Raw genomic sequence first — 18,043 nt, forward strand, 5'->3', positions numbered from 1 at the left:
GGGTACTGTTTGTATTATTTTCCCTATATATATTTATAAACACACACACATATCTACATATATATATAAACACACACACACACATATATATAATATTTTACGGGCTTTTACGGGCCGGGCCTTTGGCGGGCCGGGCGGGGTTTTTGCAGGCCGGCCCACTACCCACCGAGGGGGGCTTTTGCGGGCCTTTTAATGGGCCGGGCCGGGCTTTTAGCCCTCAGGGCCGGCGGGCCTCCATCGGCCCACTTGATCCGCAGGCTTTTTGATGAGGCCTAGCAGCGTTCCTCCTATTGGGTTACACTGCTGGATGTTCCGTCGGCCTTCAGATCGGAAGGGGTGATGCGCATGATTGGCAGCACCATAGGAGATCGCAAGGAGTGGGATAGGGCGGCCTTCCGGCACGGTGTGTTGCGCGTCAGGGTGGAGATTGAGTTTTCCCAGCCTATACTCACTCAGTGCCTTTATCTGTTGGAGGATCGAGTGAACGTGCTCGTTCGATTCCGTTTCAACAAACTATTTGGAAGGCGCAACAGGTATGGTTTTGTAACCCATGTGGGGTTACCGTGTTATGGGCCGGTGCTGGAGGATAGAGCTGGGAATGTCGGACCTCGTTCGGGGGGGCAAACAAGCGATGATGGAGAGGCAGCATTGATGGTTAAGACGTCGGAGACTAGGGCAAATAACCGTGGCCCTACTCTGGTTTTCAAAGCACAGGTTCTTGCTGGGATCGCTGCAACTTTGGTGTCTGTGTCTGCAGGGTGCTTCCTTCCACAGAGGGCTCGACATCAAGTCACCATTCGAGAAATTGAAGAAACTAATGATCATGCATCACCCATTACTGGAAAAAGGACGAAGAGAACAAGTGATGTATCGGTGTCCCCGTAAAAGCCAGGACTGAGTTTGGCTATTGGTAAGCATAACATTGATGCTTCAACCATAGGTTTACTTGTTGTGGAACCTGCTGTGCTCAAGACAACTAAGAGGAAGCATGGACGACCTACTGGTAGCCTAAATAAGATGCCTTATGGGACTGCTGGGAAAGGAAAGAAGAACAAGGATGCAAGTAATGAGAAAAGGAAGGCATCTAAGGCCAGGAAGAATTTGACTGAAGACTTGGTTGATGTCGGTGACTCTAACCCTAAGGGGAAGGAGTTGGCTTTCTTTTAAGTTTATTTACATTTATTTTCAAGTATAGGGTGTGGGATGATAGCTTCTAGGAGCTTTCTGAGATGTTTCTATGTGTCGTTTGTTGCGTGCCTAGCAAGTGAGGCATAGATGATTGATTTTTCCTTAGGAGGCGAGGTTATTATAGCATGTACTAGGCTTTCTTTAAGTGAGCGGTATTGGTTGTAATGAGCTGCGAAATTGCTTTGCTCTTAAGTGTTGTTAGTCTCTAGCCAAATTTGACTATTGATCTAATGCATTCAACTTTCAGTTTAAAAAAAAAAAAAAAAAAACCTATGAGCAGTGGAGTGTTTATAATTTTCTTGTCATTAAAGTATTAAAAATCTTAAAATTATTTCTTAAGAATATGTCCCCATCAAAACGCCATGTTTAGCATTTTGAGTGCCAAGAGCAATGCCATAATCCAAAGGAAGCAAATGACATGATCGCTTGAGCTAATATCATCATCAGGGCTAGCTTTGGACCAAGACGAATTAGGCATGGGCCTATGACCTTAACTCAATGATCTCAGAAAAAAAAAATATATATATATATATAAACACACACACACACACGAAAATGTTTTGAAGAGGACGTCCGCACTGTTGCTAAAGTGCGGACGTCGCCGCAGCAGCTTGGCTCGGGCTTCGAAGGAGCGGCGGGGCTTGGCGGACGAAAGGCAGGGGTAGGACGGAGTGGTCTGCAGTCGATGGAGTCACCGGCGACAGGGTTGTAGCTTGCTGCCCAGAACCTGCAACCCCAACCTCCTCCGACCTCAAACGCTGCCATAACCGTCCGGGATGCCTCCGACCTCCCTTTTGCAAGCCATCGCTGCCTGGAACTCCTCAGTTGCATCGACATCCGCACTTCGCTAAAGTGCGGACGTCCTCTTCAGAACCGGACTATATATATATACCTTTGTCTATGAATCATTTAGTGACAAAAGACTCCAATAATTTTTTTTTTTAAAAGAGATACATCTTTACTGACGAATTAGTTGTTGGCTTGTCGCTCAAAGACTTACATAAAATTTAGAAAGGAAAACATTTTGTCAATGACTTTTTCACTAGAAAAAGCAGTCCATAAAAAGTAAAGGGTTTTTGTCCATTTACACCATTTTTAGAGATTTTTTTCCCACTTACCCTATTAAGTTTTTTTAATTTCCTCTTACCTAAAACACTCTAAGGAGGTCTTCCCTAATACCCCATTAAGATTTTTTTTTGTTTTTTAATTTTTTTAATACCATTTTACCCTCACCCCTTTGTTACTTAGAGAGAGAGAGAGAGAAACCATGAGAGACTTCGCCGGAGCCCGGTCACCGGCCGCAGGATTCCAGTCAACTTTCGCCGGATTCTAGTCACCTGCTACCTCCAACTAGAATTTGCTGAAAATCTCACCGGAAAGTTTTTTTGCCCCCAATAGATGACTATCAACCATGTATTCCCCCCAATAGATGACTATCAGCCATGTATTGCCCCCTAATAGAGGGGCAATAGACCTCTATTGCCTCCCAATAGAATTTTCGATAGTCGGAATGAGAACTAATCTCTCTAAATTTAGACAAATAAACTTTGATTAAAGAAAAAAGAACGATGTGATTACAACAATTCAAAACATATATTGCCCCCCCCCCTAATAGACGTCTATTGCCATCCAATAGACATTTCAACTGGCGGAATAGTTACTAATCCTCCTAAAATTAGGCAAATAGAACTTTGAATAAGGAAAAAAAAGAGGAGATTACACCAATTCAAGACATCTATTGCCCTCCAGTAGACGTCTATTGGGAGTCTATTGCCTCCCAATAGACATCTATTATCCTCGATGAAACTTTTTTTTCTTTGCTTCTTCATCTTCTGACCCCCTATTTTACCAAAAAGTAAAAAGAAAAAAAAAGGAAAAAAAAAAGCAGCCATTAGAAATCAAAATTCAAAACACACTTTGCCAAAAAAAAAAAAAAAATCAACTCTAGTTCCGATTGCGGCCGGAGTGAGGCCAGCAACCGTCTTTGCCGTCTGCTCCATCGATCAACAGGGCCATGGCTTCTCCGACGGCGTCGTTGTTCATATCCCCATCGTCGACAACTGGGCTCCATTCTGAAGCTCGAAGGCCCTCGGCTGGTCTCTACTGCGGCATCGACACCGGCGTGGACAAGGACGGGAGAGAGAGAGAGAGAGAGAGAGGACGAAGACGACACCACATGAAACCGGAAACGAAGACGGTATATTCCTCCGATCTCCGAGTTGCTGCATCGTCGCTGGAGCTAGAGCTGGAGGAGATAGGGAGATGGCATGTGTCGAACGTTGGAGCTGGAGGGGAGAGAGAGAGAGGACCGTGTCGAGCGCCGGAGCCGGAGGAGAGAGAGGGCTGGGTCGATCGCCGGAGCCAGAGGAGAGAGAGCCGGAGGTCAGTTGGGAGAGATGGGGGAGAGAGGAGAGAGAGAGAGAGAGATCGGATGAGAGAGAGTCAGAGAGATTGATATTGAGTGGGCGAAGCTGTAATTTATTAATTGTATTTAGGGCAAAATAGTCATTTGCTGTTAAATTGTGTAGGTGGGAAGAAAAAACTATTGCTAGGGTAAGTGAGATAATTTTTTGTTATTTTGGTGTTTTTGGTCAAGGACCCAAAAGTAAAATATAAATGGACAAACTTTTGGCCACGAAAGTTTGTTGGCAGAAGTCATTAATTCTGTTTTTACCAGTTAGGCTGTTTCCATTTCATTCGCCGCTAAAAAGAAAAAAACCCCAATTGAAAGAGAAAGATTAAAAGACTTAATTTCATCTCTAAGTTCTTCAATTCTTACTCTTCGTTTTAGTGACATCAAAAATTGGAAGTTAATTTCTTCATAGGCAAATTATAATCTTTTCAATTTGATTATTGGATTGTTCATAATTTGATCTTAGTTTCTCAATTGCTTAAAATAATAATTTTTGATGGAATATATTCATTTTCGTATGGTGCTATGCAATAAGTTCGATTAATTTTTTGTTTTGCTTTATATCAGTTAGTTAAAAAGAACAAATAGTTCAATGTATTAAAATGTTTCAAGCGCCATGAATTTATTCTTGATCCCTTGAATTCTCAGTACCAACCCTAGATATGAGTTTTCAGACAAAACAAAGAAAAGAAAAAGACCCTATATGAGTTGGCGGGACAATGGACTTAACTGCCTTACTGGTGACTTGTCCCCATCTATAGAGCCAAATGGGACTTTTGGATAATTAGTTCAGACTCATCTGAATTGATGATAATAACAAAAGGATGTGATCCTCTTTATTCCACATCTCCAAACGTCCGTAGAATTTGGATTTGGGGTTTTCGATTGGAACACTACACAGCGTGATTTATGCAGTATTTGATTATGAAAATGGCTTTTGAAAGTCAAGACAAGATAAATAGACTACGCAATATCATTTCTAGTGTGCATGAATCATGATTGGTGAGAGATCCATATTCTTTTGTCTTTCGTGTTTAGAAACTCAAATTTTGATTTGTATTAGGTATTTTTCGGTGTCTATGATTGGTGAAGAGCAGCACATGTTTTTGTCTCATATTAGAAGCTCTGAATTTTGGCAAGTTTATATTTTGTTCCATTATAGGCGAAGGTTCCTTTTTTGGTCCGAAAGGTTTTGTTGAAGCCCTTACAAAATTATTGTCTCAAATCATTGAAAAAATCTTTAGTAGGGTCGTTGCATCTCTTATCTCTATGTTTTGTCGGTTATCTTTTTCTTAATCTTAACAATTATCTTCACAAGACTTTTTTTTTTTTTTTTGATCAAAGAAGAACTTCATTAATAATGAACTGCTTACAACGAGTTTTAGGCGACATCTCTTAACCAGAAATGGCCTCTAGACTTCACACTGGAACTCTATAGTGACTGACTCTAAACTGGCACTACAACTGTATGACAAAGACAAAAAGCACAGGAGCAGTGAATCCTTGACAGCTCACCTCTCGTCCAGCCAATAAGAACTCTAAACTGGACAACTCACTTGTGTCGACACTAAACTCACCAACCAGAGTCCTCTTGACCAGCTTTGAATCGACCAAGCCAACACTCATTGTGACCTAAACTCGACCAAAAGAATTGCCAGACATTCAGACCTGGGACTAAAGAAAACACCATCACCACCCTATTGGCAACACCATCCATCCACCACTGCTCCAAATCGCCATCGCTCCAACTCGATCCCAGACAGGAAGGACCCACTAGAAGGCCAAGGATGATTGTCTATAGCCAGACGTTTTCGCCACCGCTGCTGACCCAACTCCAGAACAGGAACTACCCCGAGACTGCGAAAGAGAAGATTGTCGCTGCCACATTCTTAGTAGTGCCTTATTACTGACTACACATCAACTGCCAAATAAAACAAAACTAATAGCATTAAAACAAAAAAACCCAGGCCCAAATACCACCAGGCCCAGGCCGGGCCCACACTCAGATTAAGGCCCAGTCCGCCACCGCCGAAACACTCGCCACCACTGGAAACTGACAGCCGCCAGCATCATACCATCTTCCCTTCCGCCGTAAACCAGATCAATATCGAACCAGCCATCACCCCTGAAGGAGCGGAGGACAGATCCCATCGTCCCGCCACCGGCAGCTCCGCCGCCACCGCCTTGACACCAACCTTCCATCATCCCCACTACGCAGGCAAGGCGCCCCACCCCACCCCACCCCAGACCCAACCCAAACCTTCCGAATCAGATCGAAGCAAACTGACTGGATCAAAAGCCCAAAGAAACCAGCGAAGCCGCCACCCGGTCATCACCGCCAAGAGACCTCCGAGCCCGCCACTCTAACGCAGAACCACCCCCCCGCCGTCCGCGCTCCTCCCTCGGATAGAGCAATACCGATCCTACTTGCCTGCCGCCAACGTCGATGTCGCCAAACGATCTGGTTTGCTCCGTCATCCCCCGCAATCTCTTCTCCGACTGGACCTCTCACAATCGGGTACATAGTCCCTTCTGTCCCGTCCGACGACGACGCCGGAGGGCGCGCCGCCGGACAGGCGCCGCTCACTTTCTGTTTTGCCTAGGGTTTCTCTCCCTAGCGGCGCTGTGTGAGTTAAATTCTCAAAGTTGGAATCATATATATCTTCACAAGACTTCCATTTTTAAGAAAGAAAACAAAAATAATCAGTCTTTAAATACTTATTAAATTGTCTGAGTACACCTGCTGAATAAAATTAGTTCCATTATTAAATTAGTGTAAATTAAAGTCATAGGCTTAGCCATGCAATTAATACAAAACTGAACTGCATTATTGTAATACTGAAGCAAACACAGATATTAAGGCATTTCTTCTTGTGCATCACAGCAAATTCATTTGGCCCAGTATATAACAAAATGAGTTTTGCAACACATCTCCAATAGCAAAATAAAATGTTACTTCCTATTTTCTTGCCCATGCATACGTACATATGCTTTACTAACATGAAGTTTAAGACTCAGAAATAAGATACAACATTTATCAAGTTCATTCATAGCCACAGCATACATAAGGGAAAAGGGTACATTCACAGTTCACTAGTTTCCACATACCTATACAACCTGCAAAGAACTATCTTGAACTTCATCTGAAACTCAGGTGCTAACACCTTCCAAAACACCCTTCAAGAATACAATTAAGGGAAAACCACAGAATAACACGACATACAGAACCCAACGTAGCAATAACTGATGATGATACCAAACCTGTCGCATAGTTACATCTACTTTTGGCCCTTCTTCCATAGAACACCAATCTTCTTCAACATGGTCACATTTTTCTTCTTTGGCGAGTCATCGTCCAAGTCTTCTGAATAAGGTGAACTCAGGGGATTGTAGTGGCTTTCAAGGGAACCTGTTCTCTCCACAAACTTCCCGTTGTTTCCTGTTGAAAGAATAGCAGCAGCCGCCTCAGCGGCCTTCCTCCACTGATCTGACTGCACCTTTAACCTCCTTAACTCAGCCTCCAATTCAGAATTTGCAGCCTGTGCTGCATCCAGCTGCTCAGTCGCTCGTGCTGCTCTCTGTGTACTTTTATCAGCTTCTTCAGTTAAATGGCCAACCTTTATTACAGCCTCTCGCTCTGCCTCCCCTTCAGCTGAAACAACAGCGTCGTCATTGACATTGTTCCTCTCCATTTCCTTGTTTTTAAGTTCAATCTTCAGCATTTCATTTTCCTCAGCGATGTTCTGCAATTCTGTCTCCTTATCCATCAAACTGGCCTTCAACTCTACCACTGCGGTTTCCGACCAAACTGGCCAAGGTCCAAACCCAGAAACCATAACCCAATGCCGCAACCGTTCTCCAATGCTCCCAATCATGCCGCAGAAAGAAACCCAAAGAAAAAGGAACACTATGCCTGGCCCTAGACCGACGCTAGACATGGTCGGACACTAGGTTTAGGTTATGGGCCTATGAGCTTAACTCAATGAGCTCAAAAAAAAAAAAAAATTTAAATATGAAAATGAACACATGTTTACTGACGTAACATTGTCAGCAAAATACTCCAATAAATAGATATGTACAGTTGCCTATGAATCATTTAGTGACAAAAGACTTCAATAAAAAAAATTTAATTAAAAAAAAATTAAGAAGCGATACATCCAGGGCCGGTCCTGAGAATTCAGAGACCTAGTGCGAAAATTTGACCGAGTTCTTATGTTCGTTGCATAATAACTTAAAGAAAATGAATGGGTATAATAAAATAGGAAAGTAAAAAAAACAAAAAAAGAAAAAAAGAAGAAAGGAAGATTAAAAAACAAAGCCCACGACTCGAACTGTACCAAAGGGAATGAAGGCGCGCGCGCATTTGCCATCCTACCAGCTGCACAAGACTTGCTTTTGTAGTCATTTTGGAAACTAAATTCAATATATTGACTAATACCTACATATACGTATTTGAAACTCGAAGTCGGAGGCCTCCAATTTTCGGAGGCCTTGTGCGGTGGCACACCTTGCACACCCTCAGGGCCACCCCTGGATACATCTTTGCTGATGAATTAGTTGTCGGCTTGTTGCTCAAAGACTCACATAAAAAATTAGAAAAGAAGACATTTTGTCAGCGACATTTTCACTAAAAAAAAAACAAATCCATAAAAAGCAAAATATAGATGGACAAACTTTTGGCCACGAAAGTTTGTGGCAGAAGTCATTAATTATGTTTTTACTATTTATACCGTTCTCATTTCGTTCGCATCGGTAAAAAAAAAAACAAAAATCCCAAATGGAAGAGAAAGATTAAAGGACACGCCTATCATCTCCTAATCTCTTTAGGGAAAACATCATAAATGGTGTATGAATTTTAGGCATTTCTATACTTTAGTGTACCAAGTTTCATAACTATCAGAATTGTGTGTCAAGTTTGCTCCAATCTTTCATTTTGGTGTACGCGGTTAAATTTTCCGTTATCTTTATAAAAATAAAAACTGACAAAACTAAAGAAAAGATAATTTTTTTTTTTTTTTTTGCAAAGATAACTGAAAATTTAACGGCGTACCCCAAAATGAAAGATTGAAGCAAACTTGATACATCATTCTGATAGTTATGAAAGTTGGTACACTAAAGTGTAGAAATGTCTAAAGTTCATACACCATTTGTGAAGATATCCCATCTCTTTATTGTCCTGAGCTTTCTAAGCTTTGGACCAAATAACGACATGTATCTATATCATATCCAACGGCCTAGAACAAATAGTTCTTTTTCGTTCTTCAGTTCTCCTTTCACACACACACACACGCTCTCTCGACTCTTGCAATTTGTTCTTCTAAAGCCATCAACGATTGCGGCTTTATTTCAATGCTTTATCAAGATTTGCTTCCAATTTGTTGTTCTAAAGTCATCAGCAATTATGCGCCGATCGTAGTTTTTGCTCTCGTGTTTTCTTCACTGATTTTGTTATCTTTCTTCCTTGTGGTCTTCCTTTCTCTCATACAGCCCACTGGGTTGTACAAATTGCGCCATGAATTTACCAGTCATCAACACCAATATATACAATAAGCAATTAATTGAAGTGGATTTTGTTGTAATTTGGTATGGAAAAAGATTTGATTTTCTGAAATCAATACAAAAATTCCATTAAATAGTGTCTTAGGTTGATCCCTAAAATTAGTTTCTCATAAGGGAATTGTTCCTACAGCAGTACCATCTCTATTTGGAAGAATCAAAATGTTGATAGGGTTGGGGGAACATGGAGCCTTTCTTGCGGACAAGCAATTTTTATTGAATTTTTCTTCGAAAATTTCTATCGACGATATTTGAATTGGTCTTCTTAGTTCAATGCAGAGAGTTTTTTGTCTTCTATAACCTTGTGAAATGACAAGATTGAGAAGAGAAGAGAATATAGAGTGATCTTGCATTAGAAGGTCTCAACTGCTAACTTCCCATTGTCTTTCGATTTGGCTACTCTTTTCGCTCGCTGTCTTCATCACAATCCCATACCTAATCATCCCAGACGAAACCAAACCACCTTCCATGGCTCTTGATTTATTTAAATTTCGATGGAGTTGGTGTTGTTTTCTTAAATTGAAACAAAAGGGACTTGTTTAATGGGTGGAGGATGAAGGATGAACAATTGGAACTAGAAGAGTGCGCAGCAGAGAGAGAAAAGAAAAAGAATATTGGCAATAGTAGAGGAAAAGTGAACTTTAGAAGCAAAATGAAAACCAAATTTATGGTAGACCATTAGATCTAACAATAGACACATATATTCATCTGCTGAAAAGTTTAGGTAGCTCAGGTAAAACACTAGCTTAAGAGAGGATCCTCTCCCAAAATTAAAAGGCTTAATTTCATCTCTAACTTCTTCAATTCTATACTCTCTTTTTTTTGGATAGTTCTATACTCTTCTATTAGTGACATCAAAAATTTCAAGTTTCTTCGTAGGTAATTTATAATCTTTCAATTTTATTTTTATTATTGGATTTTTCATATTTTGATCTTAGTTTCTCAATTGCTTAAAATAATAATTTTGACGGAATTTCGTATGGTGCTATGCAATAAGTTCGATTAATTTTTTATTTTATTTTTATATTAGTTAAAAAGCAATGTATTAAAATGTTTCGAGCGCCATGAATTTATTCTTGATCCCTTGAATTCTCATTACCAACCCTAGATATGAGTTTTCAGACAACAACAACAACAACAACAAAAAAGGAAGAGAGAAAGAAAAGAAAACGACCCTATATGAATTGGAGGGATAATGGACTCACTGGTGACTTGTCCCAATCTATAGGGCCTAATGGGCAAATGGGACTTTTGGATAATTAGTTCAAACTTATCTGAATTGAAGAGAATAACAAAAGGATATGATCCTCTTTATTCCACATCTCCAAACGTTCGTAGAATTTGGATTTGGGGTTTTCGATTGGTACACAGCGTGATTTATGCAGTATTTGATTATGAAAATGGCTTTTGAAAGTCAAGACAAGATAATTAGACTACGCAATATCATTTCTAGTGTGCATGAACCATGATTGGTAAGAGATCCATATTCTTTTGTCTTTCATGTTTAGAAACTCAAATTTTGATTTGTATTAGGTATTTTTAGGTGTCTATGATTGGTGAAGAGAAGCAAATGTTTTTGTCTCATATTAGAAGCTCTGAATTCTGGCAAGTTTATATTTTGTTCCATTATAGGCGAAGGTTCCTTTTTTGGTCTGAAAGGTTTTGTTGAAGCCCTTACAAAATTATTGTGTCTCAAATCATTGAAAAAATCTTTAGTAGGGTCGTTGCATCTCTTATCTCTATGTTTCGTCGGTTATCTTTTTCTTAATCTTAACAATTATCTTCACTAGACTTCCATTTTTAAGAAAGAAAACAAAAATAATCATTCTTTAAATACTTATTAAATTGTCTGAGTACACCTGCTGAATAAAATTAGTTCCATTATTAAATTAGGGTAAATTAAAGTCATAGGTTTAGCCATGCAATTCATACAATTTTGTAAAACTGAAGCAAACACAGATATTAAGGTATTTTTTCTTGTGGATGACAGCAAATTCATTTGGCCCAGTATATACCAAAATGAGTTTCTCAACACATCTCCAATAGCAAAATAAAAAGGTTATTATCACAAATGGTACATGAACTATACCTCAATCTTATCGATGATATTTGAACTTCAATTTTGATCACAACCAGTACCCGAACTTTTCGATTTCATTTTAAATGGTACCTAGAGCCACCTCCGATCACTATTCCGACTAAAAACTGCATGGGAGGCAATCATAGTGATGATTTTTGATGATTTCGATGGTTGCGAACATATATAGTAATGATTTTTTGGTAATAGACATGCCTTGAACTTGTTTTTTTGCTTTTTGTCTTTTTAGATTTGACTTTTTTGGCCGGAATAATGATCGAAGGTGGCCTTAGGTACCATTTAAAATGAAATCAAAAAGTTCAGGTACTAGTTGTAATCAAAATTGAAGTTCAGGTACCATCGATAAAATAGATGATAAGTTCAGACACCATTTGTGATAATAACCCAAAATAAAATATTACTTCCTATTTTCTTGCCCATGCATACGTACATACGCTTTACTAACATGGGAAAAAGATACAAACAGTACACAACCTATGGGCCACTAGTAACTTTCGTACCTCAACTTCAAAAACTATCACTTTAGTACCCAGGTTATCTAGCCCGACCCAACATTCATACATGCCGTCCACTTCGCCATTAACGGTGTTAACTTTGTAAGGGTAAATCTGTCATTCTACTGTTCATCTATCTTCTCCTTCACACCCTGGTACTGTTTAATTTTTTTTCCTTCTCTCTCTCCTCCTGCAAACCGACCCTCACATGGTACTGTTCATTTTTTTCTCTCCTGCAAACCGACCCCACCTTCCACAGTTCATCTCTCTTCTCCTTCACACCATGGTACTGTTCTTTTTTTTTTTTTTTTCCTTCTCTCTCTCCTCCTGCAAACCGACCCTCACATGGGTACTCTCTCTCTCTCTCCTCCTTCATAAACAATTCCCATGTTTTAAACTTTAAACAGATAGTGGGTGAGCAGTTTTATTTTTTAAGAGTGGGAGAGGCGTGCAGCAACTGTAGCATGCACATGGGAATTAAATCGACCTTCAAGATTCAAGGAGTTCAAGCCTTCAATCTGGATCGGAGTTCAAGCCTTCTCTTCAATCTGGAGTTCAAGCTTCAAGCCTTCAATCTGGAGTTCAAGCCTTCAAGTCTTGGTCGTTCGTTCGTTGAGGAAGCCGCGAAGAAGCAAAACAACAGCAGAGACGCGAAGAGAGAAAGAGAGAACTGAAGTCTGAAGAGATGCGGCTGTGGGGTTTGAGGTTTTAGTTGATAACAGCCCCGCGCCTCCTCCTCTCCAGCCCCACCTGCCGTGCAGCAGCCCCATAGCCGGCCAGATCAGCACACCAGGCCGAGTCGCTGCCCAACCTCGCCCAGCGCATCACCTAGCTCCCCGCCTGCACTCACAACACCTACTGCCCCCACATCAGCAGCCCCGCTCCCCGTGTCCCACGCCTGCGCAGCCCACCCGCGCCCCGCGCCTGTGCAGCCCGCCCAGCAGAAAATGAAGAGAGCTTGAGGAAGAAGAAGAAGAAGAAATCTAGTGAAATGACGAGAATACCCCTCAAAATTTGACAATTTACTAACTCCGTAACGGCCAACAGTGTTTTAGGTACTAAAGTTGGGTCGGGCTAGATAACCTGAGTACTAAAGTGATAGTTTTTGAAGTTGAGGTACGAAAGTTACTAGTGGCCCATAAGTTGGGTACTGTTTGTATCTTTTTCCCTACTAACATGAAGTTTAAGACTCAGAAATAAGATACAACATTTATCAAGTTCATTCATAGCCACAGCATACATAAGGGAAAAGGGTACATTCACAGTTCACTAGTTTCCACATACCTATACAACCTGCAAAGAACTATCTTGAACTTCATCTGAAACTCAGGTGCTAACACCTTCCAAAACACCCGTCAAGAATACAATTAAGGGAAAACCACAGAATAACACGACATACAGAACCCAACGTAGCAATAACTGATAATGATACCAAACCTGTCGCATAGTTACATCTACTTTTGGCCCTTCTTCCATAGAACACCAATCTTCTTCAACATGGTCACATTTTTCTTCTTTGGCGAGTCATCGTCCAAGTCTTCTGAATAAGGTGAACTCAGGGGATTGTAGTGGCTTTCAAGAGAACCTGTTCTCTCCACAAACTTCCCGTTGTTTCCTGTTGAAAGAATAGCAGCAGCCGCCTCAGCGGCCTTCCTCCACTGATCTGACTGCACCTTTAACCTCCTTAACTCAGCCTCCAATTCAGAATTTGCAGCCTGTGCTGCATCCAGCTGCTCAGTCGCTCGTGCTGCTCTCTGTGTACTTTTATCAGCTTCTTCAGTTAAATGGCCAACCTTTATTACAGCCTCTCGCTCTGCCTCCCCTTCAGCTGAAACAACAGCGTCGTCATTGACATTGTTCCTCTCCATTTCCTTGTTTTTAAGTTCAATCTTCAGCATTTCATTTTCCTCAGCGATGTTCTGCAATTCTGTCTCCTTATCCATCAAACTGGCCTTCAACTCTACCACTGCGGTTTCCGACTTCTTCAGCTCCGTTGCAAGTTCAGATTCCCCTTCACTTGATAGATTTTTCTCAATTTGCAAGCTCAACCTGTCATTTTCCTCCGATATACTCTGCAATTGATTTTCTTTATCCATCAGCTGAGTGCTCAAGTCTTCAACATGAGCCCTTGCTTGCTTCAGTTCTGATGCCAATTCAGCTTCCCTCTGACATGATTCAGATTTTGTAGATTCAACTTCATCATATGCACTTCTAATCTGCAGCGTGCTCTGAATATATTCTTCTTGGTACCTCATCTCAGCCGCTTCTAATGCAGACCTCAATTGACTCGCTTCATATTTCAAACAATTCAGCTCTTCTTTTAACTGTACTGTTTCTTCAGTTTGGTCATCTCCCTGAGAAAGTTTTGAAATATTGCCTGAAGAGTTTACCAATTGATTGCTGTTACTAATAGCAACTTCTGCCTGTAGTTTGCTCACAAGACTCTCCAGTGATTTAATGCGATCTTTAGACTGCTCCAACTCCAATGATAAAGTGTTGCAGTACTCTGACCCTTTGGTCCTATCCAATTGGAGCGATTCTATGGTTGCATTTGCCCTCTCCAATTGCATACGAGTACTGTCTATAAGTTCTACGGCCCTGGCTTCAGATTCTTTGCAATCACTTAGCTCAGTTTTCAATTTCTCAACCAGGGAGAGAGTTTCAGAAAGTTCCATTCTCAAGGTCTGGATCTCAGCGTCTGCTGACTCTGCATGCCTCCTCTGGGTGGCTTCAGAGTCCGCCACCATTTCCACCTGACCCTTTAGCTTCTGAATTTCATTAATGGCAGAAGCCAAGGCAGTGGAATCCATCGAACGCTGCTGTTGAACAGCCTGAAGTTCAGATTCCCATGCTCTATCTCGATCCTGAGAAAGTTGACGGAGCTCTTGAATACGAGCATCTTCAGAAGAAGAAATTTCCTGCAGTTGCTGTTCAGACTCTTCAAGCTTTGCAGACATTGCTAATAGCTGGTTCTTGGCTTCTTCAGCCTCCTTCTGGCATCGCCTCTTCGCTGACTCAGATGAGTTTAACTGGTCCTTTGCCCTCTTCAGATCCTCTTGCAACTGAGAAAGTTGTGATTCCAATTCTGACACTCTTTTTGGCAGCTTCCTCTGTAGCTCACATAATGGAAAGGGGAATCAAATGAGCAAGTAATCTCTAAAACAACTGAGCATAAAAGAAACCAAGAATGTCTGTATTAAAGAGAGGCTAGACGATTACAACAAACAGTGATGGGTGCAATTAACTATGGTTTGTGTGATAAGAAACATACTAGACAGCCTGCTATTCATAAGTTATCACAGAATACCTCGGATACTGGACTTCGTGGCGACCTGCGTTCAGTGACTTTTGGACTTCCTTTTGGGGTCCTAGTTGCCATATTCGGAGAGGATACTGAATCAGGATTTGATCCAGATGTCTTGGCAGTTTTAGGTGTTGCTGGAGATTTTCTTTGAGGCACTTCCAAAGAGCCACTTCTGTTCTCCAATAAGAAAGGCAGTTAAAAATAAAAAAGACATGCATGCAAGATTAAAAGAAAGGACAAGTTGCTGCTACTGACGGCAAAAACTGATCAAGAACAAGAGCTGAAGAGGAGAAAATAATGAAAGGATATTAACTGGCTAGAAGTACTTATATAACGGGGCTAAAGTAAGAAAGTGAACTAGTTTGATGCTAATTTTGTTTCAACATATCTGTACCCAATTAAGGACAATTTACACAAGCATTTGCCACTATCTCTTAGATATATTGGAAATTGACTCTCCTAGTTCACAGTTCAAGCATTTTTCAAAGCAATACTTTCTTTAGATTTGTTCTACTTCCTTTTAGATACAAAAAGAGCTATACAATTTAGGCAGGGGAAAATCGACAAGACTTATAAATCAAAATTTCAATTTACCTGAGGTCTGTAAATTTTCTTGTGAAGAAGAGAGTGAATTGAAGACTAATATAGATAACAGAAGACAACAGAATCAAACAAATAAATGGTAACCTTACTTTGCTTTTGGAGTCTGCATCTTCGTTTACTAGTTGGTGAAAGTGCTGTCCTTTCAAATCCAGTGACCCACAACACCTGCAGTATTTCAGAGAACTCTTTGTATGAGGAAGAAACATAAAACAAAATTTCATATATATAGATATGTATGAATTATGAAGCCCCATGAGTAGTAGGGTTCATAAAGCAAGGTCACCTTAGATCCGTATTTAGTACACCATTTAACTAACAAACAACACACCTGCCTTAAAAGAAAGTTTACAGAAACTACCACCACTACCACCAACCAAGCTCAACCATATTAAAAAGGAAAAGTATAGGAAAGCTGCATCTGCAAGATTCATTGAGTATCATGCAGCAAACTATGTCGCAACCTTTTTCAATTCCCTTTCTCCTTTTCCCTCCTTTTTACTCTGTGCCATACTATGTTGCAAACACATGATTTTTTTTTGGAATGAAAGCCAACAATGGGCCAACGCCAATTAGTAAATGACAAAAGTGACCAGACATAGGGTTGCTCTTGCTCATGACAAAAACAGGGTCTTTATGTGAATTATTAATTGGGTGTGGGCCGTGGGGCATTCAAACACACTTTTGTTTAGTTGATGAAACCCAAGTGTTCCTTAATTAACACTTTGCTAACTAAAAAAAACAAAAACATGATATTTCTTCAAAATGCATCAATACATAAGCAAATAAAATTTCAAGTGTTCTTCAATGTTCCCTTTTGCTATATTGGAAAATACCGCCGCACTTTGATAGATAATGAAAGACGAGCATCACAGAACAAATATATAATGAAATGCTTAGATCTACTGGATTTGTATGACAGATCTAAAGCAAATTTAGCAATTGAACAGCTTTACGAGAAACTGTGAAAACAGAGTCTTATGCCAAAAAAAAAAACTCTGTTTTGTTGAACCTTGAACCAAAACATGAAAAGAAAAGAACTTCAACTCTTCTTCTCCAGTAACACTCAAAACCAAAGGGTGCTTGGAAACCAAAAATCGCAAAGCAAGAGCCTTTCAGCTCAACCACCACATGCTTATTCAATATCAAGTTACCCAAAACTTCAAATTAGAACAACAAAAGGATCATATAAGGACCAAGCAAACCCAAAGGAACCCAGAAGCTGAAACTGATCACAAGCTACTTTAAACCCAGAAAGCATAACACATAGTGAACAGACAAAAAAAAAGGAGGTTGGTATAAAATGAGAAACACTCCAGAATGACAAGGAGGTCTTACCAGAAAGATCTAGACACAGAGCTCAGGCGGCTGTACCTCTGCTTTGCTAGTAGTAATAAACCTAGACCAATTGATATGGGGTACCGAGTTAAAGTTCACCTAATGTTTGTCAAACAGCTAGAGGACCTAAAGTTTTGAGCTCTGAGAAAGAAAAGAAAAAGGTGAGTGGGTTTTGTCTCTTGCTTGTGTTTTAGCATTGGGAGGGTTTGGTCTTGTATTGTAGGCTCTTGGGTTTCTTTCTTTCTATGCTCAATTCCCAAGTGAGTGAGTAAGAGAGTCCTTTCTCTTCCCAGGTCTTTGCTTTTGTCAGTGGTGAAGGGAAGTGAGAAACAGAGCAAAGCAATAGCTAAAATGGCTTTTATTATTATTCAGAGCATAAATGAGAGCTCCTTATTACTCAAAAGCCTATGTGACTCTCTCTGTCCCTGACGCTCCAAATCACATGGGGTATGGTGGTGGGTCTGTGTATGTGATTTCTACAGCTACCAAATTTTTTTTTTTTTTGGGTGAAGAATAGCAAGCTCAGTGTGCCCTGCTCTCATCCAAGTTCCAACATGCAAAAAAAAAAAAAATTGACGTGCTTTGATTATTTATTGTTTAGCTGCTGCTTATTAAACTAATCCCAATTAATCTGTTCCTGTTAGGCCTACCTTGGGGTCTTAATTTCCTTTGTTTTCGGTGCAATAGGAATCCTCATATGGTGGGTTAAGAAACTGCTGTCCACACAACACAGACAAAATGTGTTTTGAATCAATAACAGAATGATTAACGGAAACTCTTGTCCTCACTAACACTCTGGTATTCAATATGGTATTATGGTAGAAGGATTAACTTTATTTAATTTTCATATCAATATAAGAGTTCAACTATCGGTTTTTTCTTTTAAATGTTATGTTTTTTTCGATTGAGATACAAGTATGTGCAACGCATGCACTACCGCATACATAAACTTACTTCAAAAGTTTAATTATTTAGTAACACGAAAGACGATGTTCAATGCAATATATTAAGGAGATTGATGTAATCAATTAACTATATTTTTCCAACCCAAA

At 40.2% G+C, this 18,043-nt stretch overlaps 1 protein-coding gene across 4 annotated transcripts; it reads right to left on the minus strand.

Annotated features, from left to right (window-relative positions):
* Positions 1–6,538: 6,538 nt before the first annotated feature.
* Positions 6,539–17,375, minus strand: LOC112192654 (interactor of constitutive active ROPs 2, chloroplastic). 4 transcript variants are annotated; one of them, XM_024332481.2, is made up of 5 exons: positions 16,992–17,375; positions 15,746–15,821; positions 15,057–15,225; positions 13,730–14,859; positions 6,539–7,405 (listed from the first exon to the last, which is right to left on the minus strand). In XM_024332481.2, the coding sequence occupies exons 2-5, from the start codon at positions 15,763–15,765 to the stop codon at positions 6,880–6,882; spliced, it is 1,845 nt and encodes a 614-aa protein (XP_024188249.1). In that variant the 5' UTR covers positions 15,766–15,821; positions 16,992–17,375; the 3' UTR covers positions 6,539–6,879. The 4 variants fall into 4 exon arrangements, with proteins under 4 accessions (XP_024188249.1, XP_024188250.1, XP_024188248.1 ...); XM_024332482.2 differs by having other exon boundaries at positions 6,539–7,377; positions 13,702–14,859; XM_024332480.2 differs by lacking the exon at positions 6,539–7,405 and having other exon boundaries at positions 12,947–14,859; positions 15,746–15,826; positions 16,992–17,373.
* Between the last annotated feature and the right edge of the window lie 668 nt (positions 17,376–18,043).

The sequence above is a fragment of the Rosa chinensis genome, chromosome 3 (assembly GCF_002994745.2).
Source record: "Rosa chinensis cultivar Old Blush chromosome 3, RchiOBHm-V2, whole genome shotgun sequence".
NCBI lineage: Eukaryota > Viridiplantae > Streptophyta > Magnoliopsida > Rosales > Rosaceae > Rosa > Rosa chinensis.